Below are 19692 nucleotides of genomic sequence, written 5' to 3' on the forward strand. Positions count from 1 at the left end.
CAGCAGTACAACACCTTAAATGTCTGTATTTAGGGCCACACCTGCCCTTTCCTGGCAGAACCCTGTGACTCAAACCTGCAATCAAGTGTCTTGCTGGGATTGCAACTAACACAATACTCCCTGAGCCTCAGTGGCTGAATGGCTCCACATAAGCAGAAAAATGCCAAAATATCCAATTCACCAACCCACTCCTTGCATTTCCTTGACTGATTCTAACAGAGGTGGCATGGCAACTAAGATTCAGACCTATGTATTTAGAATTCAAGATCTGATTTCAATTTGTCCCTACAATCAATGAAGTCATTCTATGGGTCAGAAATTACGGTCCCTGGCTCTAATGAAACACAGTGTAGAGAATCTCTCTCTGTATATAAATGCTTGCAAGCAAGTGAAAAAAGGAATATTTTCCACAGAATTCTAGCACGTCTTACAACTTACACTTGCACAACTCAACATCTCTGTGCACTGACGAACAAGTCCCTTTACTCATGTGATCTCCTGATTTTGCACAGGGAGAATGCACAACCTAATATATAAACCAGTGTCAAATCTGGACTATGTGTACTCACTACTTTGCCTCCCTTAAACCTGAAACCAAGCCCTACTTTGGGCTTGGTTTCAAGATAAAGGGAAGCAAGACTTCTGACAGTTTACAAACATGCCCTTGGATGCAGCTGGTGGCAATAAGGAAACAGTGCTGAGTGATTCCTCTGGGATATCTTGATATTCCCAGTCTTTGGAAATGGAAATATCTCTGTTCAGTTCTCTTCAACTTGATCCCTTCCTAGCAACACTCAATGACTCGCTAACCAAAATGTTTGCACCTGCTTCAGAGATGTAGATAAATCTTTTTTCTACCTGCGGAGGAGATTTTTCAATGTGCAAAAGGAGCAAATTGGACATGTTAACATTTATCTGATAATTTCTAACAATGATGGGCCCTTCATTTAGCAAACCATTGCTGTGTCTTTTGAGAGGTTGCCTAGATGTGAGGAGAACTACAGAGAAGACAGACATCATTACCAGCTGAGATTGGTGGCATTTCTGGTATGCCAGATGTTGTGACTCTTGAAGAAAGAGGCTTCCTTTCACCTAAATCTGGAAAGATAATCTTGTGTTAAAAGGTTTAATTGCCTCAGAGCTACCTGAATAAGTCAGGACTTGGAGAACAGGTGGTGCTTTGTTAGAGCAATGGAAGCACAGGGAAAATTGCTTGCAAGACAGCTGGGCATTGCTCTGCCTCATGGACTGTTAGGCTGGTGCAGAAGTCAGTGTGGGAACCATTTTATTTATACTAATGAGAATTGTTATTACCTAATAATCTATACTGCATGGTAGATAGTAAGAAAACACCTTTGGATCCAGAAAGCAGTTAGGGGGCTAGCCTTTTAATGGAAACATTACGCAGAAATATGCGTAAGCTTTTTATTTCCTCTCAAAACTAAGTTCTCTCAGCACAGGAAAAAAAAAAACCCAAAACTAAGAAAGGAAGGTCCACAGCTGGGAATCTTAACAATAGAAATATATCTAATGAGAAAACCAAAAACAACTAACTAAAGGGAACTCTCCTCTTTGCCTCTGATCGTTCATCTACAAAGATGAATAATAAATACAAATGAGAATCTAGTTAACAACAGCAGTAAGTGTATGAATTACTGTGAGGGTGAAAACTAAAGCAATGCAAAACTTCCAAAAATAGCAGCAAGGATAAAAAAAGAAACTTTACTTTCCCCTACTCTGCAAAGCATTTATTTTTGCCTATTTATTAAAAAATCTAACCTCCTTTTCCATTTCAAATACCATCACTAATTCCTTAGCTAAGGATGTTAACTTGGGCATCCTCACCTCCCTAAGGCTACAGGAAAAATAATCTATTCCCAAAGCTATAACTCAAAGTATAGCTTAGTTGGAAAGGTTTGGCCTTGGTTGTGTTGACTTACTTATAACACAATACATAGAAAAAAATTCACAGCAAACTGTATATGAAAAATTGACAGGATAAAAGAAATTTTAAAATCTTATGGTATTATAAGATTTTTAATATTATATCATATAAAAAGCATGGTATTGTACTTGACTGCAACAGCCTTAAGCCTTGCAAAATTTAAATCTTTTCCTGACACAACTCTTTGATCAATACTGCATTATTCTCCAAGTTACTTGCAGACTTGCTTTAAACTTGTGCTCTGCCTGGTCACAGGAATGAGGATGGTGATACAGGAGTTGAAAAAATAAGATGTAGGGCAACACCCATGGCAAGAGGTATGCAATGGCTGTCTGAAATCATCAACATGGAAGCAGTAAAGAACTTCTCATCACCAACCAATCACAAGGGTATGAAAGGCTTCCGAAAGAATATTATTATAATTTACCAGTGGCTGGTATTTCTGAAGATGTAAAAGTCTGGGGAGTAGAAATAACATGAAGAAAGTCATGTGAAGCTGGAAAATAAAAGCAAAAATAATGCTGTATTTGTTTTGAAGTGATAAGAAACCTTCTGCAACAACATCATATTACTTTATAAGCTGACAAAACTTCTGGGTAATATTTAACATATTATGTTCCACAGAAAGGTAGAGTTTGAAATGTGCAATAACTGATTAAGTCTGACTTGAAAACGATTTCCAAAAACACGCATTAATGCATAATGCATTTTGTGACCAAATTTTTATCAGAATCACATAAAAAGGTGAAATACAGAGTTAAAAAGTGAAAATACAAGGCTATTCAAAGTAGAAGAATGCATTATTAATAAAAAGTAGCAAACTGTGACTGCACGGAATTTTTTTTCTAGGATCAGGAAGGACAATATCCTGGTGCTAAAATTGGAGAAGGAAAAAGGATGACAAAACAAGAGCTGGACCAAATGAAACATAGAATCTGCCTTTTGTCAGACATATGAACAGCTAACTATTGTAATTAATCTCCCCCTCAGTAATGGATTTCCTTCAATGTTAATTTCTTCCAAAAACATATGCATCAGGCATTATCCTATTGGCATTGTAATGAAATGAAATCTTTCCAACTGGCTCTCAACTTATTATCTTTTTTTCCTTATTTTGGAAAACTGTCTGTTGCCCCAGTCAAATAATATCTACAAAATAATAGAAACACACAATAGAAATTTTGTGAGAACCAACTAGAAAGCATCTGAGTCTTCAGTGATATGTTTTTATAGTGCCAGTTTAGAAATCTGGGCAGAATTATATCTAATTCTATACAGAAAGGCTAAAAGAAGAGTGATAGTTTCAAAATATGTTGGAATTTCTCCAGTTTTCATTAATCCTTAACACCTCAGAATCCTTCAGCAAATCAGGATATTCTATTTATAAAACTCAGGTGTGGACAGTCCTATTTAAATCTGATATTTACAGTAAATACTTTGGAAACTAAGAATTACATGCTGTTGCCAAACATGGAAAACCCCCTGTTGCCTGAACTACTAGCTTAGTATTTCACATAGAATGTCATAAAGAGATCTAATACTTGATGCAGAACTTTCATACCCACAGTCATTCTTCATTTATGTTAAACTGAACAAAGTATTTCATGAGGGGCATTGTCTCCTCCAAAAATTCCCAACTGTCAGGAGGATTAACCTCATGAGAACCATTACCGGGTCGGGTTGGTTGCACTTCCATGGTACTGGATGGTTTGGATCCCAAAGAAACAGTCTGTTTTTCCTCAAAAGCTGAAAAAAGAATCTTAGCTTAAAATGCTGAGAAAGCTGTGACTTGATGGATTAGCATCAAACAGCTGAGCAAAGGCTGTGCATTTCCAGACAATGCCAACACTAAGCTGAGGAAGATGACAGATGGCCTCAAGTGAGACGTGAGACAACGGCTGCGACAAGGGGAGGGCATGGCTGGAAAAACAGGTTTCTGGCCTTGGAATGCAAGTGCCACATGCTTGAAAGAACTCTTACCAGCAAGGAATTCTCTCTTATTAAATTTTTTGGGTAAGAGCTGCAGCTATACCGAAAGAAATAAGATGACAACAAGATATGACAGCACTGTCTTTGGGCAGTTTTTAAGCTGACAACAGATACATTCTTCAGGTGGTTACACAGACACAAGAATGGTGAATAAGCAGCTCTCTGTGAATGTTGGTAGCCAAGATTAAAATTTGCAGATCTATATGACGCCATGATAATGGAAAAAAATCACGGAACTAATCTGCTAATTACCCATCTCCATTTCTCTTTTTTCTGCAGAAGGTAGAGATACGGATTTCAAGGCTGGACTCTGAGTTGCTAAGAGCAAACATGAAACAAAATTTTATCATTCCAAGAAGGACTCTTCTGACAAGTAATACAAAATCTAATTTCAACTGTAACTAACAAGGGCTTTTCTGTTTGAATGTCTCTTTGCTCCATTAATTTCTAACCCATTCATATTTAGCATACCCTATCTAATCAAGCTGAATCCTTGTTACTTAAGAGGATTTTATTCACAGCAAGGCAGCTACAGCACAACATTTGACATTTCCACCACTTGCAGGTCTCCAGTCACTACTGCAATATGTATAACTATTTTTAAAGTTGTTGTAATCGCAAAAGATAAGAGAAAAGTAGTATAATGAAATCAGTGAAATAATTGTTCAAGTTACTAACAACACCTACTATCTCTTATCTGTGATGAGGATTATTACAAAGACCTTCTGGTTTCTTCACTTTGAAGTTTGGATAACCTGAAGTGTGCTTTAATGGAAATGGAGTCAAGATGGAATTGGGCACTCTTACCCTAAAGCCATCATGAACAAGCTTCCACCATGTGCAGGTTTTGCACTATTGTGCTGCTACTCATCCTACTTAACTGTGTGAACTGGTCAGTAAGTATTTTTCTTTTAAGACCCCCATTCAAACAATTAGGGGTAGTGCTCATTTCTAGTACAGGAAATATGAATATTCATGCCAAAAAGTGAACAGTCTTTTTTTCACATTGGATCTGCTTTCCCATTTACTTTCAATCTACCTTATCACATTAACAATTTGGATCCCAGGTTCCTATCCTGATACAGTTGGACTCAGCAGCTGGACCAGATGATCACTGCAGGTCCCTTGCACATGGAACCATTCTATTCTATATTTCTAGAGAACAAAACAAAAGCCATACAATTCAGAGCTTTTGGCAAAAGCTTCCATTGATCCATCTACACCCATCAAGAACTGTAAGAGGTCTCCCAAAGGCATCAGAACATTGAAGGCATGTTCACAAAGCCATCTTTTCAGAAACATTTGAATCCAAAAATATACTGACCACACAGGAAGTTTACAAAACAAAGGAGAGATCTCCCTCTAGCACAATCCAGACAGAAAAGTAAAGAAAAAATTCTTCAGGGGAACTAGGGCAGAATACAGGTCACACGCAGTTGAACTTCATAAATTAAATTTTGCTTATTTTGCTGATTTTATGACAGCAGGTGATCAAGGCATGCAGAGGCACAGTGCACAGAAATCACCTCTGTATAACCATGCCCTGATTATCACAGAATAGCTTTGTCTTCATCAGTGATTTCACGGAGAGCACAGAGGCTCCCTTTGACCCAAAGGCTGGGCCTAGCCTAACATAATGAAATCCCACTTTTGCCAAGTAGAGCTATTCAAAGGGAATGGAGGACATAATAAATACTGGAATGAAACACTTATTTTTTCCTCCAATGTTGCTATTATTCCACCTTTACCACTGAGACAAACATAGGATTCGATTATGATTTCTTTTTTTTATAGACAGAAAAAATACTTGACATCCCTAATAATTTTCAGTTTTTCAGCTACAGTTCTAGCAAATAGGTTCATAAATCAATGTTTCTCTTTTTCCAGTACTGCTTCTAATTGGATTTAACCAAATGTCTCTCCCCATCCTCTCAAACATATCTGGAAAAGAGCTGTCAAAAAAACTCTATCAAATTAAGAACAGATTATGAAGATGATTTTCATGTTCTTGAGAATCTACTTCAAAGATGCATTTCAAGAACTAAGGGGCATTCCTGGAAATTATTTTAAAATTTTGCAGACTAGATCAAGCAAAAGTAGGCCATCCTAGTAAGCCAGCACTATTCTATAGTAAATTTCTTGACTAATACTTAAAGATATAGAAATGAATCTGATTCAAGGGCCCTCCAGGTAACTAGTGTAATAGCTGCTAATAGTGAAAGAAGCAACAAGCAATAGTTGTGGTAGAATGAGCTAATTTAACACAAACACAGAGAAAATATTGGCCTGTTATGGAATCAGAGGTCTTGGGCAAGGAAGACATAGGGTACAATATGGAGGAGCAGAAGCACGAGATGGTGAGAGGTGGGACTAAGGCTGACACTGGACACCCTCTGCCACAAACAGCTCAACAACACCAGTTGTTAAAACTGCACACTTGAAACTGGAAAAAAATTAGTTTAGGGTAACAACAAGGACACAGAAATAGTATCTACCATACACAAATGGTCTCCTATGTAGCAAGCTCACATCTCCTCCTATGTAGCAAGCTCACATCGGAGATGTCTCCCAGTAGAAGAAAATAAGAAAGAAGGAAGGAGGAAGAAAGCATCCACTCAAACATCATGTTCTTCCCAGCACAGACCTCCAGATGCTCATAACTTGCTGGAATACCCTCACTCATCACCAACACAAGCATCAAAGCACCGAGTTTGGGGTTCAATTGTGTAATAAGGGGTGCACACAGCACCACAAAGGGCACAATGTAAGTCACTTGTGTGTTACTGTTTTAATTACATTACTTCTCTTATTGGAGTAAGCTCTGTGAAGATAACATTAAAGAAAAATTTTCTCATATTTACAAAGAAAGTAATTACCAAATTCTGTCAATGGACTTTTTGGAGCATCAGGGATTCTGGATCCAGAAGGAAGTAGCTGTATTTCGTTAGAAGCTACAATAAAAATATAACCAAAACGTCTCTTGATTAAGAATAATACAAGGCACAACATGGCTTTATATTTGGCTTCTGGATCACTCCCTCCTGAAAAAGATGATAATTAATAAAAAAGGAAAAAGTAGTCCCAACCTAGAGAAAAAACCACATAAATTGTCACTCGAAAGGGTATGTGGAATATGAAGGAAGCCCTTTTTCCCCTAGTTGTTAAAGAAAGATCCATCAATCATGGGATTTTGACAATGAACATCTGTCAGTAGCTATGAGCACCTAGTTTAAAATTAATCAATGATCCATCTTGATTAGTTTTCATATTTTAATCTTTGAAACATAGCAAAACCAAGGAAAGTTGAGTATGGTTAAAAAAAGGCAATAAGAAATTAAAATGAAATTAGATTGACTGCTGGTTTCATTTCAGTAAATTCTGGACATCTGCTGTCAAATTTAAATGAAGAAAGAAAAAAGTGCAAGTAAGACATTAATGTGAATCCATAGGATTATGTAAAATGCATTTATTGAGAAGCATTAGCACTCCTCTTCATGGGAAGATCTGCATTTCAGTCCTGCAAGCATTCTATACTTCCTCCTGAATGCAGGCTAGCTGTGCTTTAGAAAAATCTAAGTGAAGTTTTTAAAAAACAGAATTAAATACAATCTCAATTTTAGATTTGTCCTTGTAATTTTGCATGGCTCAGGGAAGAAAATACAAGCAATAAAATCAATATTAGAGAGTTTAGAATTCTGAATGACAGAACTAAATAAGTGTCACACCAAATCACAAAACTAACCATACAACATTGAGATAAAAAATTTTAAAAAAATCAGTAGAGCTTCTCTTTCCTTCAAGGGAAATACAGTCTTATCCCATCACGTGCTGTATAAAATTGTTCTTACTCATTGCTGTTGGTGCTACCTAAATGAATCTGTAATAAGAAAATCAAGGAAGTAATTACTTAAATTCTATTGCTGGGTCAATTTTACAGATGGAAATTTTATGTCATGTCAAACATGCAGATCACATAGACAAAAGCAATAATTTCAAAAATCAAATTGAATCACACAGTGAAATCCATGAAAGCCACAGTTCAGCCAGAGCTAGGTGCATCCTGCTTTACAAATCATTCCAGTATTAGTCACTGGAACCACAAATGAAACCAGAATATTTTCATCAGAACTTCCTTTGAAGCCAACACAAAGAGGATGCAGCAAGCAGTAGAAAAATTCTGGGGAAGGTAAAAAAGTGTTTAATGCAGAAAAAATGTAAAAAGCAGAAAAATTAGTTACCCGGTAAGTTTTGAGTTTGCACCAATTTGGGTTTAGGCGTCGATCTAAAATCTTCAGGTCCATGTGTTTTCTCAGCCTGAGCTAGAAGAGAGAAGCTTGCAATGTAATTTTAAATCCCCCTGAACCTCTCTTGATCTACTACCCAAAGCCTCATGCTTTTCTTATCACCATTTCATGTCACATGATTAGAATGATTTCTACAGCAGCTCAACTCCATCAAGATTAATGTTTACTTTTGTTTTCAGATGTGAAATCTATATGATGCTTGGGATTTATTTTGCAGCACTTTTATATAAACAAGGGAAAATAAAAGTCATAACATAAAATAACAGCAAAGTTAAGGTCAGAAACTCACACTGTACTTCGGTTACAGCCTCTTAAATTCATTGTAATAGATTATAAACAAGATCCATTACATCACAAGGTAATTTTCACAAAATATTTACAAATTTTCCCTGTTAATCTGAATGGGTTTTAATTCTTCTAACATAAAAATTTTCAGGAACGTAATAAATACTCACCTGTAATATCTCAGATCTTTCAATTTTCTAGTAATTATAGAATTTGTTATAGAATAGGTTTGGATTTCCATTCATTCTTCTAACAGAACATTTTTAGAGTAATATCCAGGCAGTTAAGCTGCACCTAAACTGAATTGCTGGCCATATTTTAATATACTACTGCATTACTATACTCTGCAAGCTGTTTCACATAACAATTAACACCAATAGTAAGTCAGTCAAGGTCACTTCTTTCCTCTGCATCTTTCTGGAGACACCAGAGGTGTTTAATCAGTCATGCAGTACTCAGAATTGGTCATCTAAGATTGTAAAATGACATGGGTATGGAACACAGAATGGTAAGGTCTCAGCCTTGAATGCCACAGGCACATTAATGTCCTCCACAGAGCAAATTGCACATTATTTAGTGCATTAGCTACTTGGAAGAGATCTTTAATATTGATGGTTGGCTTTAATATAGCACTAAGTTTAAGTATTAATTTAATAAAAGATCACTTTCCTTTTGAGGCACATTAGAAGACATTTTGGTTTTTCCTGCATGCTCTCCAAGCTTTTTCCACAATCTACTTAACGCACTTCAAGCAAGAGCCAATCATGGAGGTTTATAAACTTCTTATTTAATTTAGTGGGGAAAAAAAGTGCTGTTTCCCACATGCTAAATAGTGGGATTCAGATGCTATTACAGTTAAAAAAACTACACTATTTTCTAGTTTGGAGGATGTGTCACACAGCCTGAAGCCTTCACAGATGATGCTTTGTTATGGCTCAATTCATCTTCTAAGTCAGCCACAGTGCTGTCACTGCCATCAGTGCACGGAGCAGTTCACTGTCCAGAGAAGGCAGAGAAATTTCTCTCTATGAAACTTGAAGGAGAGGATTCACACCTAAGAAATACTGAAGGAACAACTAACTACCTGTACCTCAGGAGCAGTTCAAAATCTAACATTTCTTGTTGGTGAGGTGCAAAAATGAAAAAAAAACGAAATACAAGCAAATTCAGAACTCATGATGTTTTGAATTTTTTCTTTTTTAGAGGTCAGAGGGTTTACACTCAAATGAAATGTGTCTCTGCTGAGCAAGCTGAACAAGACAAAACATGCCTAGAATTAGAACAAAAGAAACCAAGCTCTCAGTTTTGCACAAAGCATTGTAGGGATGACATGAAAATAAGACAGACATTTTTGATAAAAATAAGATACAGGAAGAAGAAAGTTTAGGCTCTGAAAGCTAAATTAGAGAAAAGAGAAATGCCTCTGACTATTCCAGGGCAGCAGGCAAGCTAGGCCTGTTGTAGTGGTTCAAGGCTGTCTGCAAAGTAAAGCATTAACACAGCCAAGTTACTTCATCATCACAGCATGGAACACAGCAAGAATGTGCCCAGGCAATGCTTCCTCTGATTTCTCTTGACTCTCTTTTCATCTTCATGATGATGAAAGACATTATGATGAAAACATGAATCTCACTCCTGATTTACCCTGTGAGCACAAGTGGAACCCTTTAGGGGGCAGAATGAGGACAGGAGGAACAGAACTTGGGAGACATGGCAACAAAGGCGTTATTTCAACTGAACACTAACCCTGGTTCATGGATTCACAGGTGGCACTTTTAATTTTCAAGCCTACTCCATATTTCACAAATCTAATTCACTAAATTTGTAGTATAACCCCTCACATAAATAACCAGCTTTCTTTTTTTAATTTTCTTTCTTTTTTTTTTTTTAAAAAGATAAGCTAGTTCTTCCATGTCCCAGAATAATGTGCTCATATTTCTAAGAGTTGGTGAGTTCCAGTTTCCCTGTGAAAAGACACATTTAGCAGAGAAAAAGGTTGTAGCAGTAGTTTGAGGTATATTAGACAACAATTCAAAGATTGAGGAAAACACTAGAGATTTGAGCTGTTGTGTTAAGAATAAATTAGTCCTGGGTGGAAAATATTGTAACAAGCCTGGCAAAAACAAAGAATGAAAGAGCTTAATAACAAGCCTTTCCATGGAAATGCATGCCAAGGGAGGGGAGGATTGAAATTAAGAAAACGATGGGATTCCTGGTAGACAAATACATGAAAAAAAGTTACTAAACGTTGTCACATCACTGAACACACCCTTTGATGAAGAGCCAGTGGAGGACAAGAGCAGCCCAGCTCACAGAGCCTTTCAGATAGACTGCTTGCTGAAATACTTGGAGCTCCCTTCCCTTCTAGCATGGCTGATGACACAACAGCTGCTACAGCACAGAGCTCCTGCTAAAGCACTGTGCTCTTGCCAGTCTGGCACCAGTCCTTAAACCTTCCACAGCAAAGAGTTATTGTGCCTTAGTCAAAGAATCCACTAAGATTTTTCAAATAGCAATGTCTGAATTAAACATAATGAAGTAGATCCTATTGCTAAACTCAATTAATTATGTCTCTATACTAAACTGTTTAAATGCAGCCCTTGCAAGGGGTTGGTGCTCAGATCTCTCACCTAAGCTATTCATAAAAGAATACTCAGCATTTTAGCCAGACAAGTTATTTTTCCATGTTCCATGGCAAGACAGAATTACACTTGAAGAACATTTTTCTTTTAAAGGATTTATTTTCACTTCCCTGTTTCCTGACTTCCTTTTTTTTCCTGTCTTTAACTGAACTACTGTAACCACAATGGAGTGTGACATACTCTTACTTTAACATGAGGCTGAGATCAACAAATAAAATCCAAAAGGAATTGTCACCACAGGAAAAAAAGGCATGGAAGCAAAACCACAAAGGAACTTTGAAATAGAAGATGAAAATGATTTCAAATATTTCAGTAAGTCACTATTGGTGTGAGAGCAATAAGAATGTGTTTAGTTGTAACAACTTGTTACTAAATTGTTACAAGGAAAGAGAGTACTTGCCAATTATTACCAGAGTAATGAGAACTTGTCTAACTTCATAAACACAGTTCTGTGCTGTGTCTAGACATGGCAATGTTTATGGTTAGAAATTCTACATGTTGGTACATAAATATAATTACAGAACACAAAGGAAAGGAATGAACCAACGCTCTCCTCCCCAGCTGCCACATTTCACACTCTTTAGCTGACTGACCATTACATTCCATCGACAAGGAATGACACATTTTGATTAGAGGAATGCAAGCTTGAGGGCTGAGATTTAAGGACATGGATTCTAATGGAGAACCAACCATACAAACGTATTCAGTTCTCACATTCACAAAAAATTGCAAAGTTCTAGAAAATACACTTCCAGATTGCCAGTTCTTAAACAGCAGTTACTTAAACAAGGTAAATAATATAGTAACATAGTCAAAACATTTAATTCCACAAGAGACCTTGAACTGTAAGAGAAAACAAACCAATCAAACAACCTAAAAAGACTTCTTACAGCTTCCTGAAAAGGATCCACACATTTTCAATGCATCCTTTGATAATAAATTCTTGTGAAGAGGCATCGTTTTTTCCCCTCTTAATACTTAGGATGAACAGAAAAAAGCCATCCCTGTGAAGGTTATGCAGAGAGGAAGGAATGGTTTAAAGAAGAATCTGGAAAATATATTTATCTATTGAGTAGAAAATAAAGTTCTAACATTTTCACAGAAGAAAAAAAATGGATCAGTTAGTCCAAAAGATTGTTGTCAATGATTACATGATTTTGCTGAATTTCTTGACACCTTTTTAATTCCCTATGTATTTTTTGAAGGGTTTTTTATTCTGCTTTGGTTTTTTTTAAGACTAAGGTGGATTTTTTTTATATACATAAGGAATAAAATAAACACAATCATATTTAGGGCAGTATCTGTCTGGGTCATGTAATGTCAAAGAGATCACATGCTACACCACTTTATCCAGCCAGGAAAGACTTGGCAGACAGAAGAGACTAACGCCAGCAAGATCTCATAATATGTCTAAACCAAACCAAAGCAAACCTTTGGTCATTGTTTCCTCAAATTTCTTTTTAAATTCTTGCCACTGTTCAAGCATCCCTTCTTCCTTTCAGCAAAGAAGTTGGCAGAAGCCAGCTATTGCCTCTTGTGACAGCACAGCCAAGGCTTCCAACTCCGTTGTAGGATTAGGGCCAGACTATAGAAAATGAAGATAGGCATATGCCTTCTTAAACAATTCTGAAATGTGGGTCAATAAAGTGGGTGATAAGTGATCTTCATCATTTGACTCTGAACAATTCAGCTCTTTCCAATCCTTTCCTCCCCTGCCCCTGAAAATGTTCAAATATATGACTCTACTTGTCATACAAATTCATAAAGTAATCTGTGTTACACAAAGAACCTCACTTTGCCATTTTTCAAATTTCAAGGCATCCATCATGCTACAAAGTATGGTTCTAATTACAAGTAGTTTTAGAAACCTAATAATTATATCACCTGAAACTTTGGTCCAAAATTACATTTAGATTTTTATCCACATTACCACTCCTTGCTAATTCAGCCACTATCCTCCTGTTTTCCAGCTACAATTTTAACTGTAGAGCACAAAGATGGGTTTCATTTTAGTTTATGTATTTGGCAAAGATATTGCACAGAGTTTCTAAAAACAGAATTTTCATTACCTGGAAGGGACTGTGGGGAGATTTCTTGAACTTCTGGTGTTTTGGATTCAGCAGGCCATACTCCAGTTTCATTCTTAGCTGAAAGAACAGACATTAGAGAGTAATTACAAAGATATATCTGCTCTCTTTTACCACAGATTTATTTCTGTCCCACTTTAGTTTGACTCAGTAAGCCAACATGGATAAATGTGGACAGCTGAGTACCTTTAGGACCCAATGAACTTCCACTGCACAATCACTCTATCATGCTATGTTAAACACATGCGGTTTTGGTTTTGTTTTGTTCATTAAAAGATACTTTGAAAATAAAAATTTGCAGCAAGGATCTAATGACTTGTGAATCATTATTTTCAGAGTGCAAAATGGTTTTCAGCATTTCTCATGTGTTTAGCATTTCTGCTTACCCAGTTTTTTCCTGGATGCTTGAGGTATGTCATCTATTGTCAGGAGAGGAGGAAGTTTCTGCTGACTTTCATTGAGACCTGGAACAATAAGGTGCACTGCAGAGAAAGATGGATGCCATTAATTCCAGAAGACATGAAAGAACAGTCTGCTCTCTGAGATATGTCAGTAACTATTACTGAACCACTGGGAGCTCAGTCTGAATATCTGGAAAATGAATTTGTTCTATCCTGTAATTAACTCTCCCATTTGGTGCTATTTTCCCTTTACACCACTCCTTCTATCACCACCGTCTCATGATTTATCAGAGTTGAAAACCATTCAGCACTGGAACACACAACTCTGGAATACTGCAGCATCACAGATACTGGGACAGATTCTGTCTGGTGGGCCAAGTGGGCTCAACACCAGACTGGGTTAGTATGTGTGTGTTTGACTCAAATCAATACACTGAAACTCACACAAAGAAAACTTCTGCCAAAGTTACGGAGTCATAGAAAATATATAAAGGAATAAACAATAAATCCAGGAATAAATTAGTCACAAGGTATATGGTGCAGTGAGCCTTTCATGGAAATTTCAGGCAGACTAGTAGTTCACCACACTGTGTGACAGACTTTCCCGTGGTTTAATGTTCTAAGCCAATATTGCATATTCTTATAGGTGAAACAAGAACATAAAGAATGAAACCGAAAGGCTTGGAGGGAAACAGTAATGCCCCAAGATCTAACTTCAAATTCTAATTGCAAGATTTCTGTAGTTTGATGTGTCAGGTTTGTGACTATAGATGTGATGTTACTGTGCTACCTTAAAAGACCAGTAAGAACAATCCCTCATCTCAACAAGATCTTTGCCATAGAACTTCATTTGAGGTATGGAAGAACTCCTTGGCTTAAACAATGGCTGTTTCTTCTTTTAAATACAATGACAATGAAATGATTCTACTTCACTTAAGCAACAACATTCTTAAATCATCTGTACCACCCTAAAATGTAACAAATATTGTCTGCACCAGCTGCAAAATACCCTTTGATATGCAAGGAAAAACAATTAAGATCAAGAAAATTAAAAGCATTTGCACAATTCTAAGTTTCAACCAGGAGTTAAGAGAAATAATAAAAATATCTTCTAGTCACCTAATATTGCTCCCGGGAGAGAAGAACTATCTGGTGCTTTTGACTGCGTCCGATTTTGAATAACTGTGGAGACAACACAGGGATATTAGAAAAGCTAATTTAAAAAACAACAAAAAAAGGTGAAATAAGAAACAAAACCACACCTGAAACAAACCTCAGCATTCCAAATACCTTTCATCAATATTTGCAGATGAGGACACAATCCTAACCTTTTCTGTGTTTACATTCAGTTCAAGAGACTGCAAACCCTGTTTCCTCTACATTGCCACCTAATTATGCATCTCTTTCACCTGGCATATTAATTTTGGTGAAACATTCTGTGCTTATGCTATCATAGGGCCAGCTGCAGGACATCCCATTGCCCTGACATTCATTTCAGTCTCAAATTACTCTTGCCCAGTATAAGAATACATTTTAAAAAATGCAGAAACTTACTTTGTTTGATTATTGTGACGGGGACCAATTTCTTATTATCACTAAGTATAATCTGAAAAAAAAGAAAAAATGGATAAAAGTAGTGCCTTGGGAGAACTGCCATAATAGTAACTGAACAGAGTAATAAAAATAGAGGGTTCTAATCCAATACCACGCCTGTCCCAAGTTACCACTGGATATGGCTCTGGCCTTGGTCCCTGATGGTTGTGCTTCAGTTCCCATGGGATAATGTGGTAATATTGCATTTTGATCTCCTTTTATCAGCTTGAGATGTTTTGCTTAATAAAACCACAGTATTTGACAGCTTAGGAAACCCCAATTATTTTTTATCTTAAGGATCTCTGGAGCACTGACTGGGGAGTAGTCCAGAATGCTGAAGAAAAGCTGAAATTTAACTACAGCAAAACATGTGAAACATATGCAATTACAATTTGGTCACAGGACACAAATTTATTCTCAGGAACACTATATTTAGAACATAGACTATTCCAGAACCAGGTGCACATTTGTAAACCATCAGCACTCTCAGGTGAATAGCCTGATGAAAGTAGATTAGCTCAGAAAAATATTATTTAGTGGAATTGTTTCCAAAGCATAAGTGGCCAGCCACCCACATGATTCTTACATTTTTATGCTAAATACTTGGACTCTTATGCTGTTCATATCTCTTTGACCCAAGTTACATCTTGCCTAAATGTGAATATCAAATTATATTGGTACCATAAAATAAAAAAAGGAATGAACATGAATGGACCCCACAACTATTAAAAGAAAACAGTTGATAACAAAGATAAGAATTATGAACAAATTCTGAAAGCTTAATAAATACACTCAAGTGATGATGAGAGAAGGTAGACTGCAATGCTAACAACATAAAAATGCTACATACATTAAAAAGGGATTCTTTTATTGTATTTGAGTTGCAAGAAAGAAAATAATTCCCACAATCACCTTCCATGCTAAATACATTCTGCTCAAATCAGAACCAGGTACTCCTAATTTTGCACTTTATGACATCTGGGCTACTTCATGTGGAAGAACACTTGCATGAGAAGTCAGCATTTGATGACAAAGTGCTAAGGATTACCTAAGCATTTACCTAAGGATAACTATTTTTGTTCTATTCTAAATACTTCTGAAAAGCTTTAAAAGCAATGGTTGGGTGCACATTAAACACATACCAAAGTTTAAGAAGCTGGAAGAAGGTCAGTCTCCACAAGTAAGGTGGACCTTTCCTTGGGGAAATAGATGGAAACAACTAACACTATGATTACTGTCTGCTACCTAATAACAGTTTTGCGTTGGTGTGAATATGGCTCAATCATTGTCACTATATGAGGATAAAAATAGCCTTCCTTCTTTATTTTTTCTTTTTTACATTTCCATTTTGTTTTCTAGTGAAAAAATTGTGTTGCAGATGATCTGCTTTTGAAGTAACCCTCCTATTCTTGTGACTAACAAATGGGATGGAATGCATTTGTTAGAAGAAGGTGTTCAATTTATCGTATTTCTCCTCAGCACCCTTACAATCAAATTAACAGCTCTGAAGTTGTAGTGAGTGCTTGTGTAACCTCTACTGTAGAACTTCTAATAATTACTATCAGCCTTTTTACTAGGAAACAGTTCTTGACAAGAGCCTTCTTTCTTTTTTGACTAATAATAGATGGCTACAATGATAGCAATACAAAAACTCAAAATACATTTAAATATATTAAAAATGTAGTTTGTCACTCAGGAATGAATAATTGACATGAAATCCACATTCCCCAGATGCTCTAATTAGACTGCTCACCTGCACAAATCTGTAACTGCTGCACTTGAAATCTACCCATGCTGTCAAAGCTTTCTTCTCAGTTTCCACAATATGACTAATTTAGATATTCCTAGTAATATTTACTACTTATACAAAATTTTTTGGAAATGTCAGCTCATCATCTGTAGGAATGGCACTATCAACCATATTTTTAGGATGGGGATTATAAAGCATATAGGTATTAGGAACATCAGTTATTTAAACAACTGCTGCCATCATAAAAGCAGATGCAAATAACATATTCCTTATTTTCAGAGGAAAATGAGAGATGTAAATTATACCATAGGTCAGGCATCTCATTTCTTACCATATACATACAGCATATTCTTACAGGACTGCAAATCTCAAACCTTTGTGAAACAGCACATGGTAACATTACTTTAAGAGACTTGTTCTTTTTTTCTATGTTGTATTCTGATACCTCAAAAAGCCAAAACCAACTGGCATGTACATAAGACACTCCTCAAGGAAGGATCACGGTCAGCCTGGACTGAATAAGGTTTGGAAGAGCAGGAATGTTTCCTTCTAGACTTTAACAAATGGTAGAAGCTAAGAGTCCTTTTTGGCTGGAAAACTGGGGAGGACCCAATCTTCCAGGCTGACATGAAACTAGAGGAACTTCACAGAAAGAAGAGGAAATAAATTTCTACTGCATTTTTTCTGCCCTACCACTACCCATTGTTTATGAAGGGAAGAAGAATGACCATTTCTAGAACACTCCTTTTCTTCCACTCTCTCCTTAGTTGCTGCTCACTCAGCCCTGGGAGCTTAGACAAACTTAAAGGATGAAACTGCCAAAAGAAACACTAGATGATATGTGACTGATGTTGAAAGGGCAGAATGACTAGATGGGTTGGTAACGTTGTTTTAATAAACAGCCTTTAAAAATGTCCTTACAGAGGAGAGTTAGGACCATGTTGATATGAGTCAGTTGTGTCTTTGGAGCACAATAAAGCACAAACAAACTTGGCCTAAATCACACTCATTCTGGCTTTGCATCAATGACCTGATTGCACCACGGAAACATACCCCACCTAGTGCTGTGGAAACTGAAGGAACAATGTAAACTATCTGCTTTTTGGCTTTTTGCACCACTAAAACAAGAATGATAAGGGAACATTTAGAATAATCTATGGTATGTTTTCATGATATTTCTGTGGAGGGTGATAAAGCAGAACTGCTCTGGAGCTAAGCCCTGTGAAGATCACAAAAAAGACTAGATGTTGGCTCTAGTCCTCCTTTCATACTTGAGCTGTGCAAATATTTGGAGAGCTGGTTTAGCTCATTTTCTCAGGACTTTGCCTGCATAAATAGAATCCCTACTTGCACAGAAGCAGCATAACAGTCAGGGTTCTGGCACAGAGGGTTTGCTAAGAGGAGCAAAGGAGCTCAGCTTGCACTCCATAGCCCAGAGTGAATTCCCTGATCTTGGGCTGTGCAACTTGAAAGACGCTTGTGGGACCAAGGGGAAGAACAGCACAGTTGACTTCATCAACATAATGAGAGGAGCACTCTCCTGAATATCTAACCAACTGGATTTATATTATTCACAAATAAAACCTTTTCTTGTGAACTCAAGACATAAGTATATTTCCAATAATGTAAGCATTCCACTGATCTAACTCTGTATGTAATGCAATTAATAAAGTATTACTGCCCTAAGTGAATGGACATGGCCTCAAGTTGCACTGGGGAGGTTTAGATCAGATATTAGGAAAATTAATTTTCACAGAAAGGGGTGTCAAGCATTGGAAATGACTGCCCAGGGAAATGGTAGGGAAATCATCATGCCTGGAAGTGTTAAAAATACATGGACACAGCACTTGAGGACATGGTTTCATGGTAAACATGATGGTGGTACAGGATCAGCAGTTGGGCTTGAGGAACTTTAAGGTCTTTTCTAACCTCATTGATTCTATGATTCTGTGCATACCTAATTATTCCTAGAAGGAAATGTATTTAACGAATTATGATTTGATTCCTGAAGGAATTCCAGGTCTGATAATTACAGATTGTTTATAAGAGTCTGAAATATGAAAAAAAACTTGTGAGAAAAGATACATTACCATTTCCTACCATGAAAACCTTATGAAAATCTCAGACAGAAGAGAATTGTGAAGAATGGGTTATTTTTTGTAATAATTAACACTCATGAGTTAATCCTCTAACATCTCTAAAGTAAGAGGGATTTCTACAACTTTTCTTGGGAAGTTATCCCATATCTGCCTCAGGGATAGTAACCTAAAAAGATGCAGAATAAAAAAATCCTCCAGAAGATTAGATGCTTAAAATTGCACTTTGATGAAAAAAACAAGGAAAGGGAATATAAATAAACCAATTTAATCTCATAGTAGAACTGGTAAAGTCAGAAGTTATGACTGAAATGTCTCTTTTTCACTGTATTAAAATCCACTAGCTGGTTTGATCTAGAGAGGCTTCATTTATGCTACAGCTCTTAGAATAAAAACAAAATCTGGGTACATGAATCCATAAACAAATGAAATCCATCCATGCTTGTTTGAGAATGTTTATGGAAAAAGTCAAGTAAAGGGAAAAAAATATTTATTTATAAAAATCAATTCTTTTAAATTAAATGGTAAAAATTTTACCATGCCACATAAAAGGATTTAATAGACAGCCTAGCAAACTTGATTAAATTGCTCTTTCTAGTT

General features: G+C 36.6%; 1 protein-coding gene across 27 annotated transcripts in view; it reads right to left on the reverse strand.

Moving 5' to 3' along the window:
• Window positions 1–19692, reverse strand: part of ABI3BP (ABI family member 3 binding protein) — a 137038-nt gene that overhangs the window by 72652 nt on the left and 44694 nt on the right. For 22 of the 27 annotated variants that reach the window (XM_050987445.1, XM_050987585.1, XM_030234101.2 and 19 more), the window contains exons 7-16: window positions 15208–15259; window positions 14773–14835; window positions 13639–13734; window positions 13235–13312; window positions 8173–8253; window positions 6811–6885; window positions 4187–4252; window positions 3617–3691; window positions 2373–2441; window positions 1024–1098 (exon numbers count right to left, since the gene is read on the reverse strand). In XM_050987445.1, the coding sequence (XP_050843402.1) occupies window positions 1024–1098; window positions 2373–2441; window positions 3617–3691; window positions 4187–4252; window positions 6811–6885; window positions 8173–8253; window positions 13235–13312; window positions 13639–13734; window positions 14773–14835; window positions 15208–15259 (730 nt within the window). The remainder of the gene's footprint in view (window positions 1–1023; window positions 1099–2372; window positions 2442–3616; window positions 3692–4186; window positions 4253–6810; window positions 6886–8172; window positions 8254–13234; window positions 13313–13638; window positions 13735–14772; window positions 14836–15207; window positions 15260–19692) is intronic. The other 5 variants (XM_050986933.1, XM_050987178.1, XM_050987252.1 and 2 more) reach the window with 5 other exon arrangements.

This window comes from Serinus canaria, chromosome 1 (genome assembly GCF_022539315.1).
Source record: "Serinus canaria isolate serCan28SL12 chromosome 1, serCan2020, whole genome shotgun sequence".
In the NCBI taxonomy this organism is placed as follows: domain Eukaryota; kingdom Metazoa; phylum Chordata; class Aves; order Passeriformes; family Fringillidae; genus Serinus; species Serinus canaria.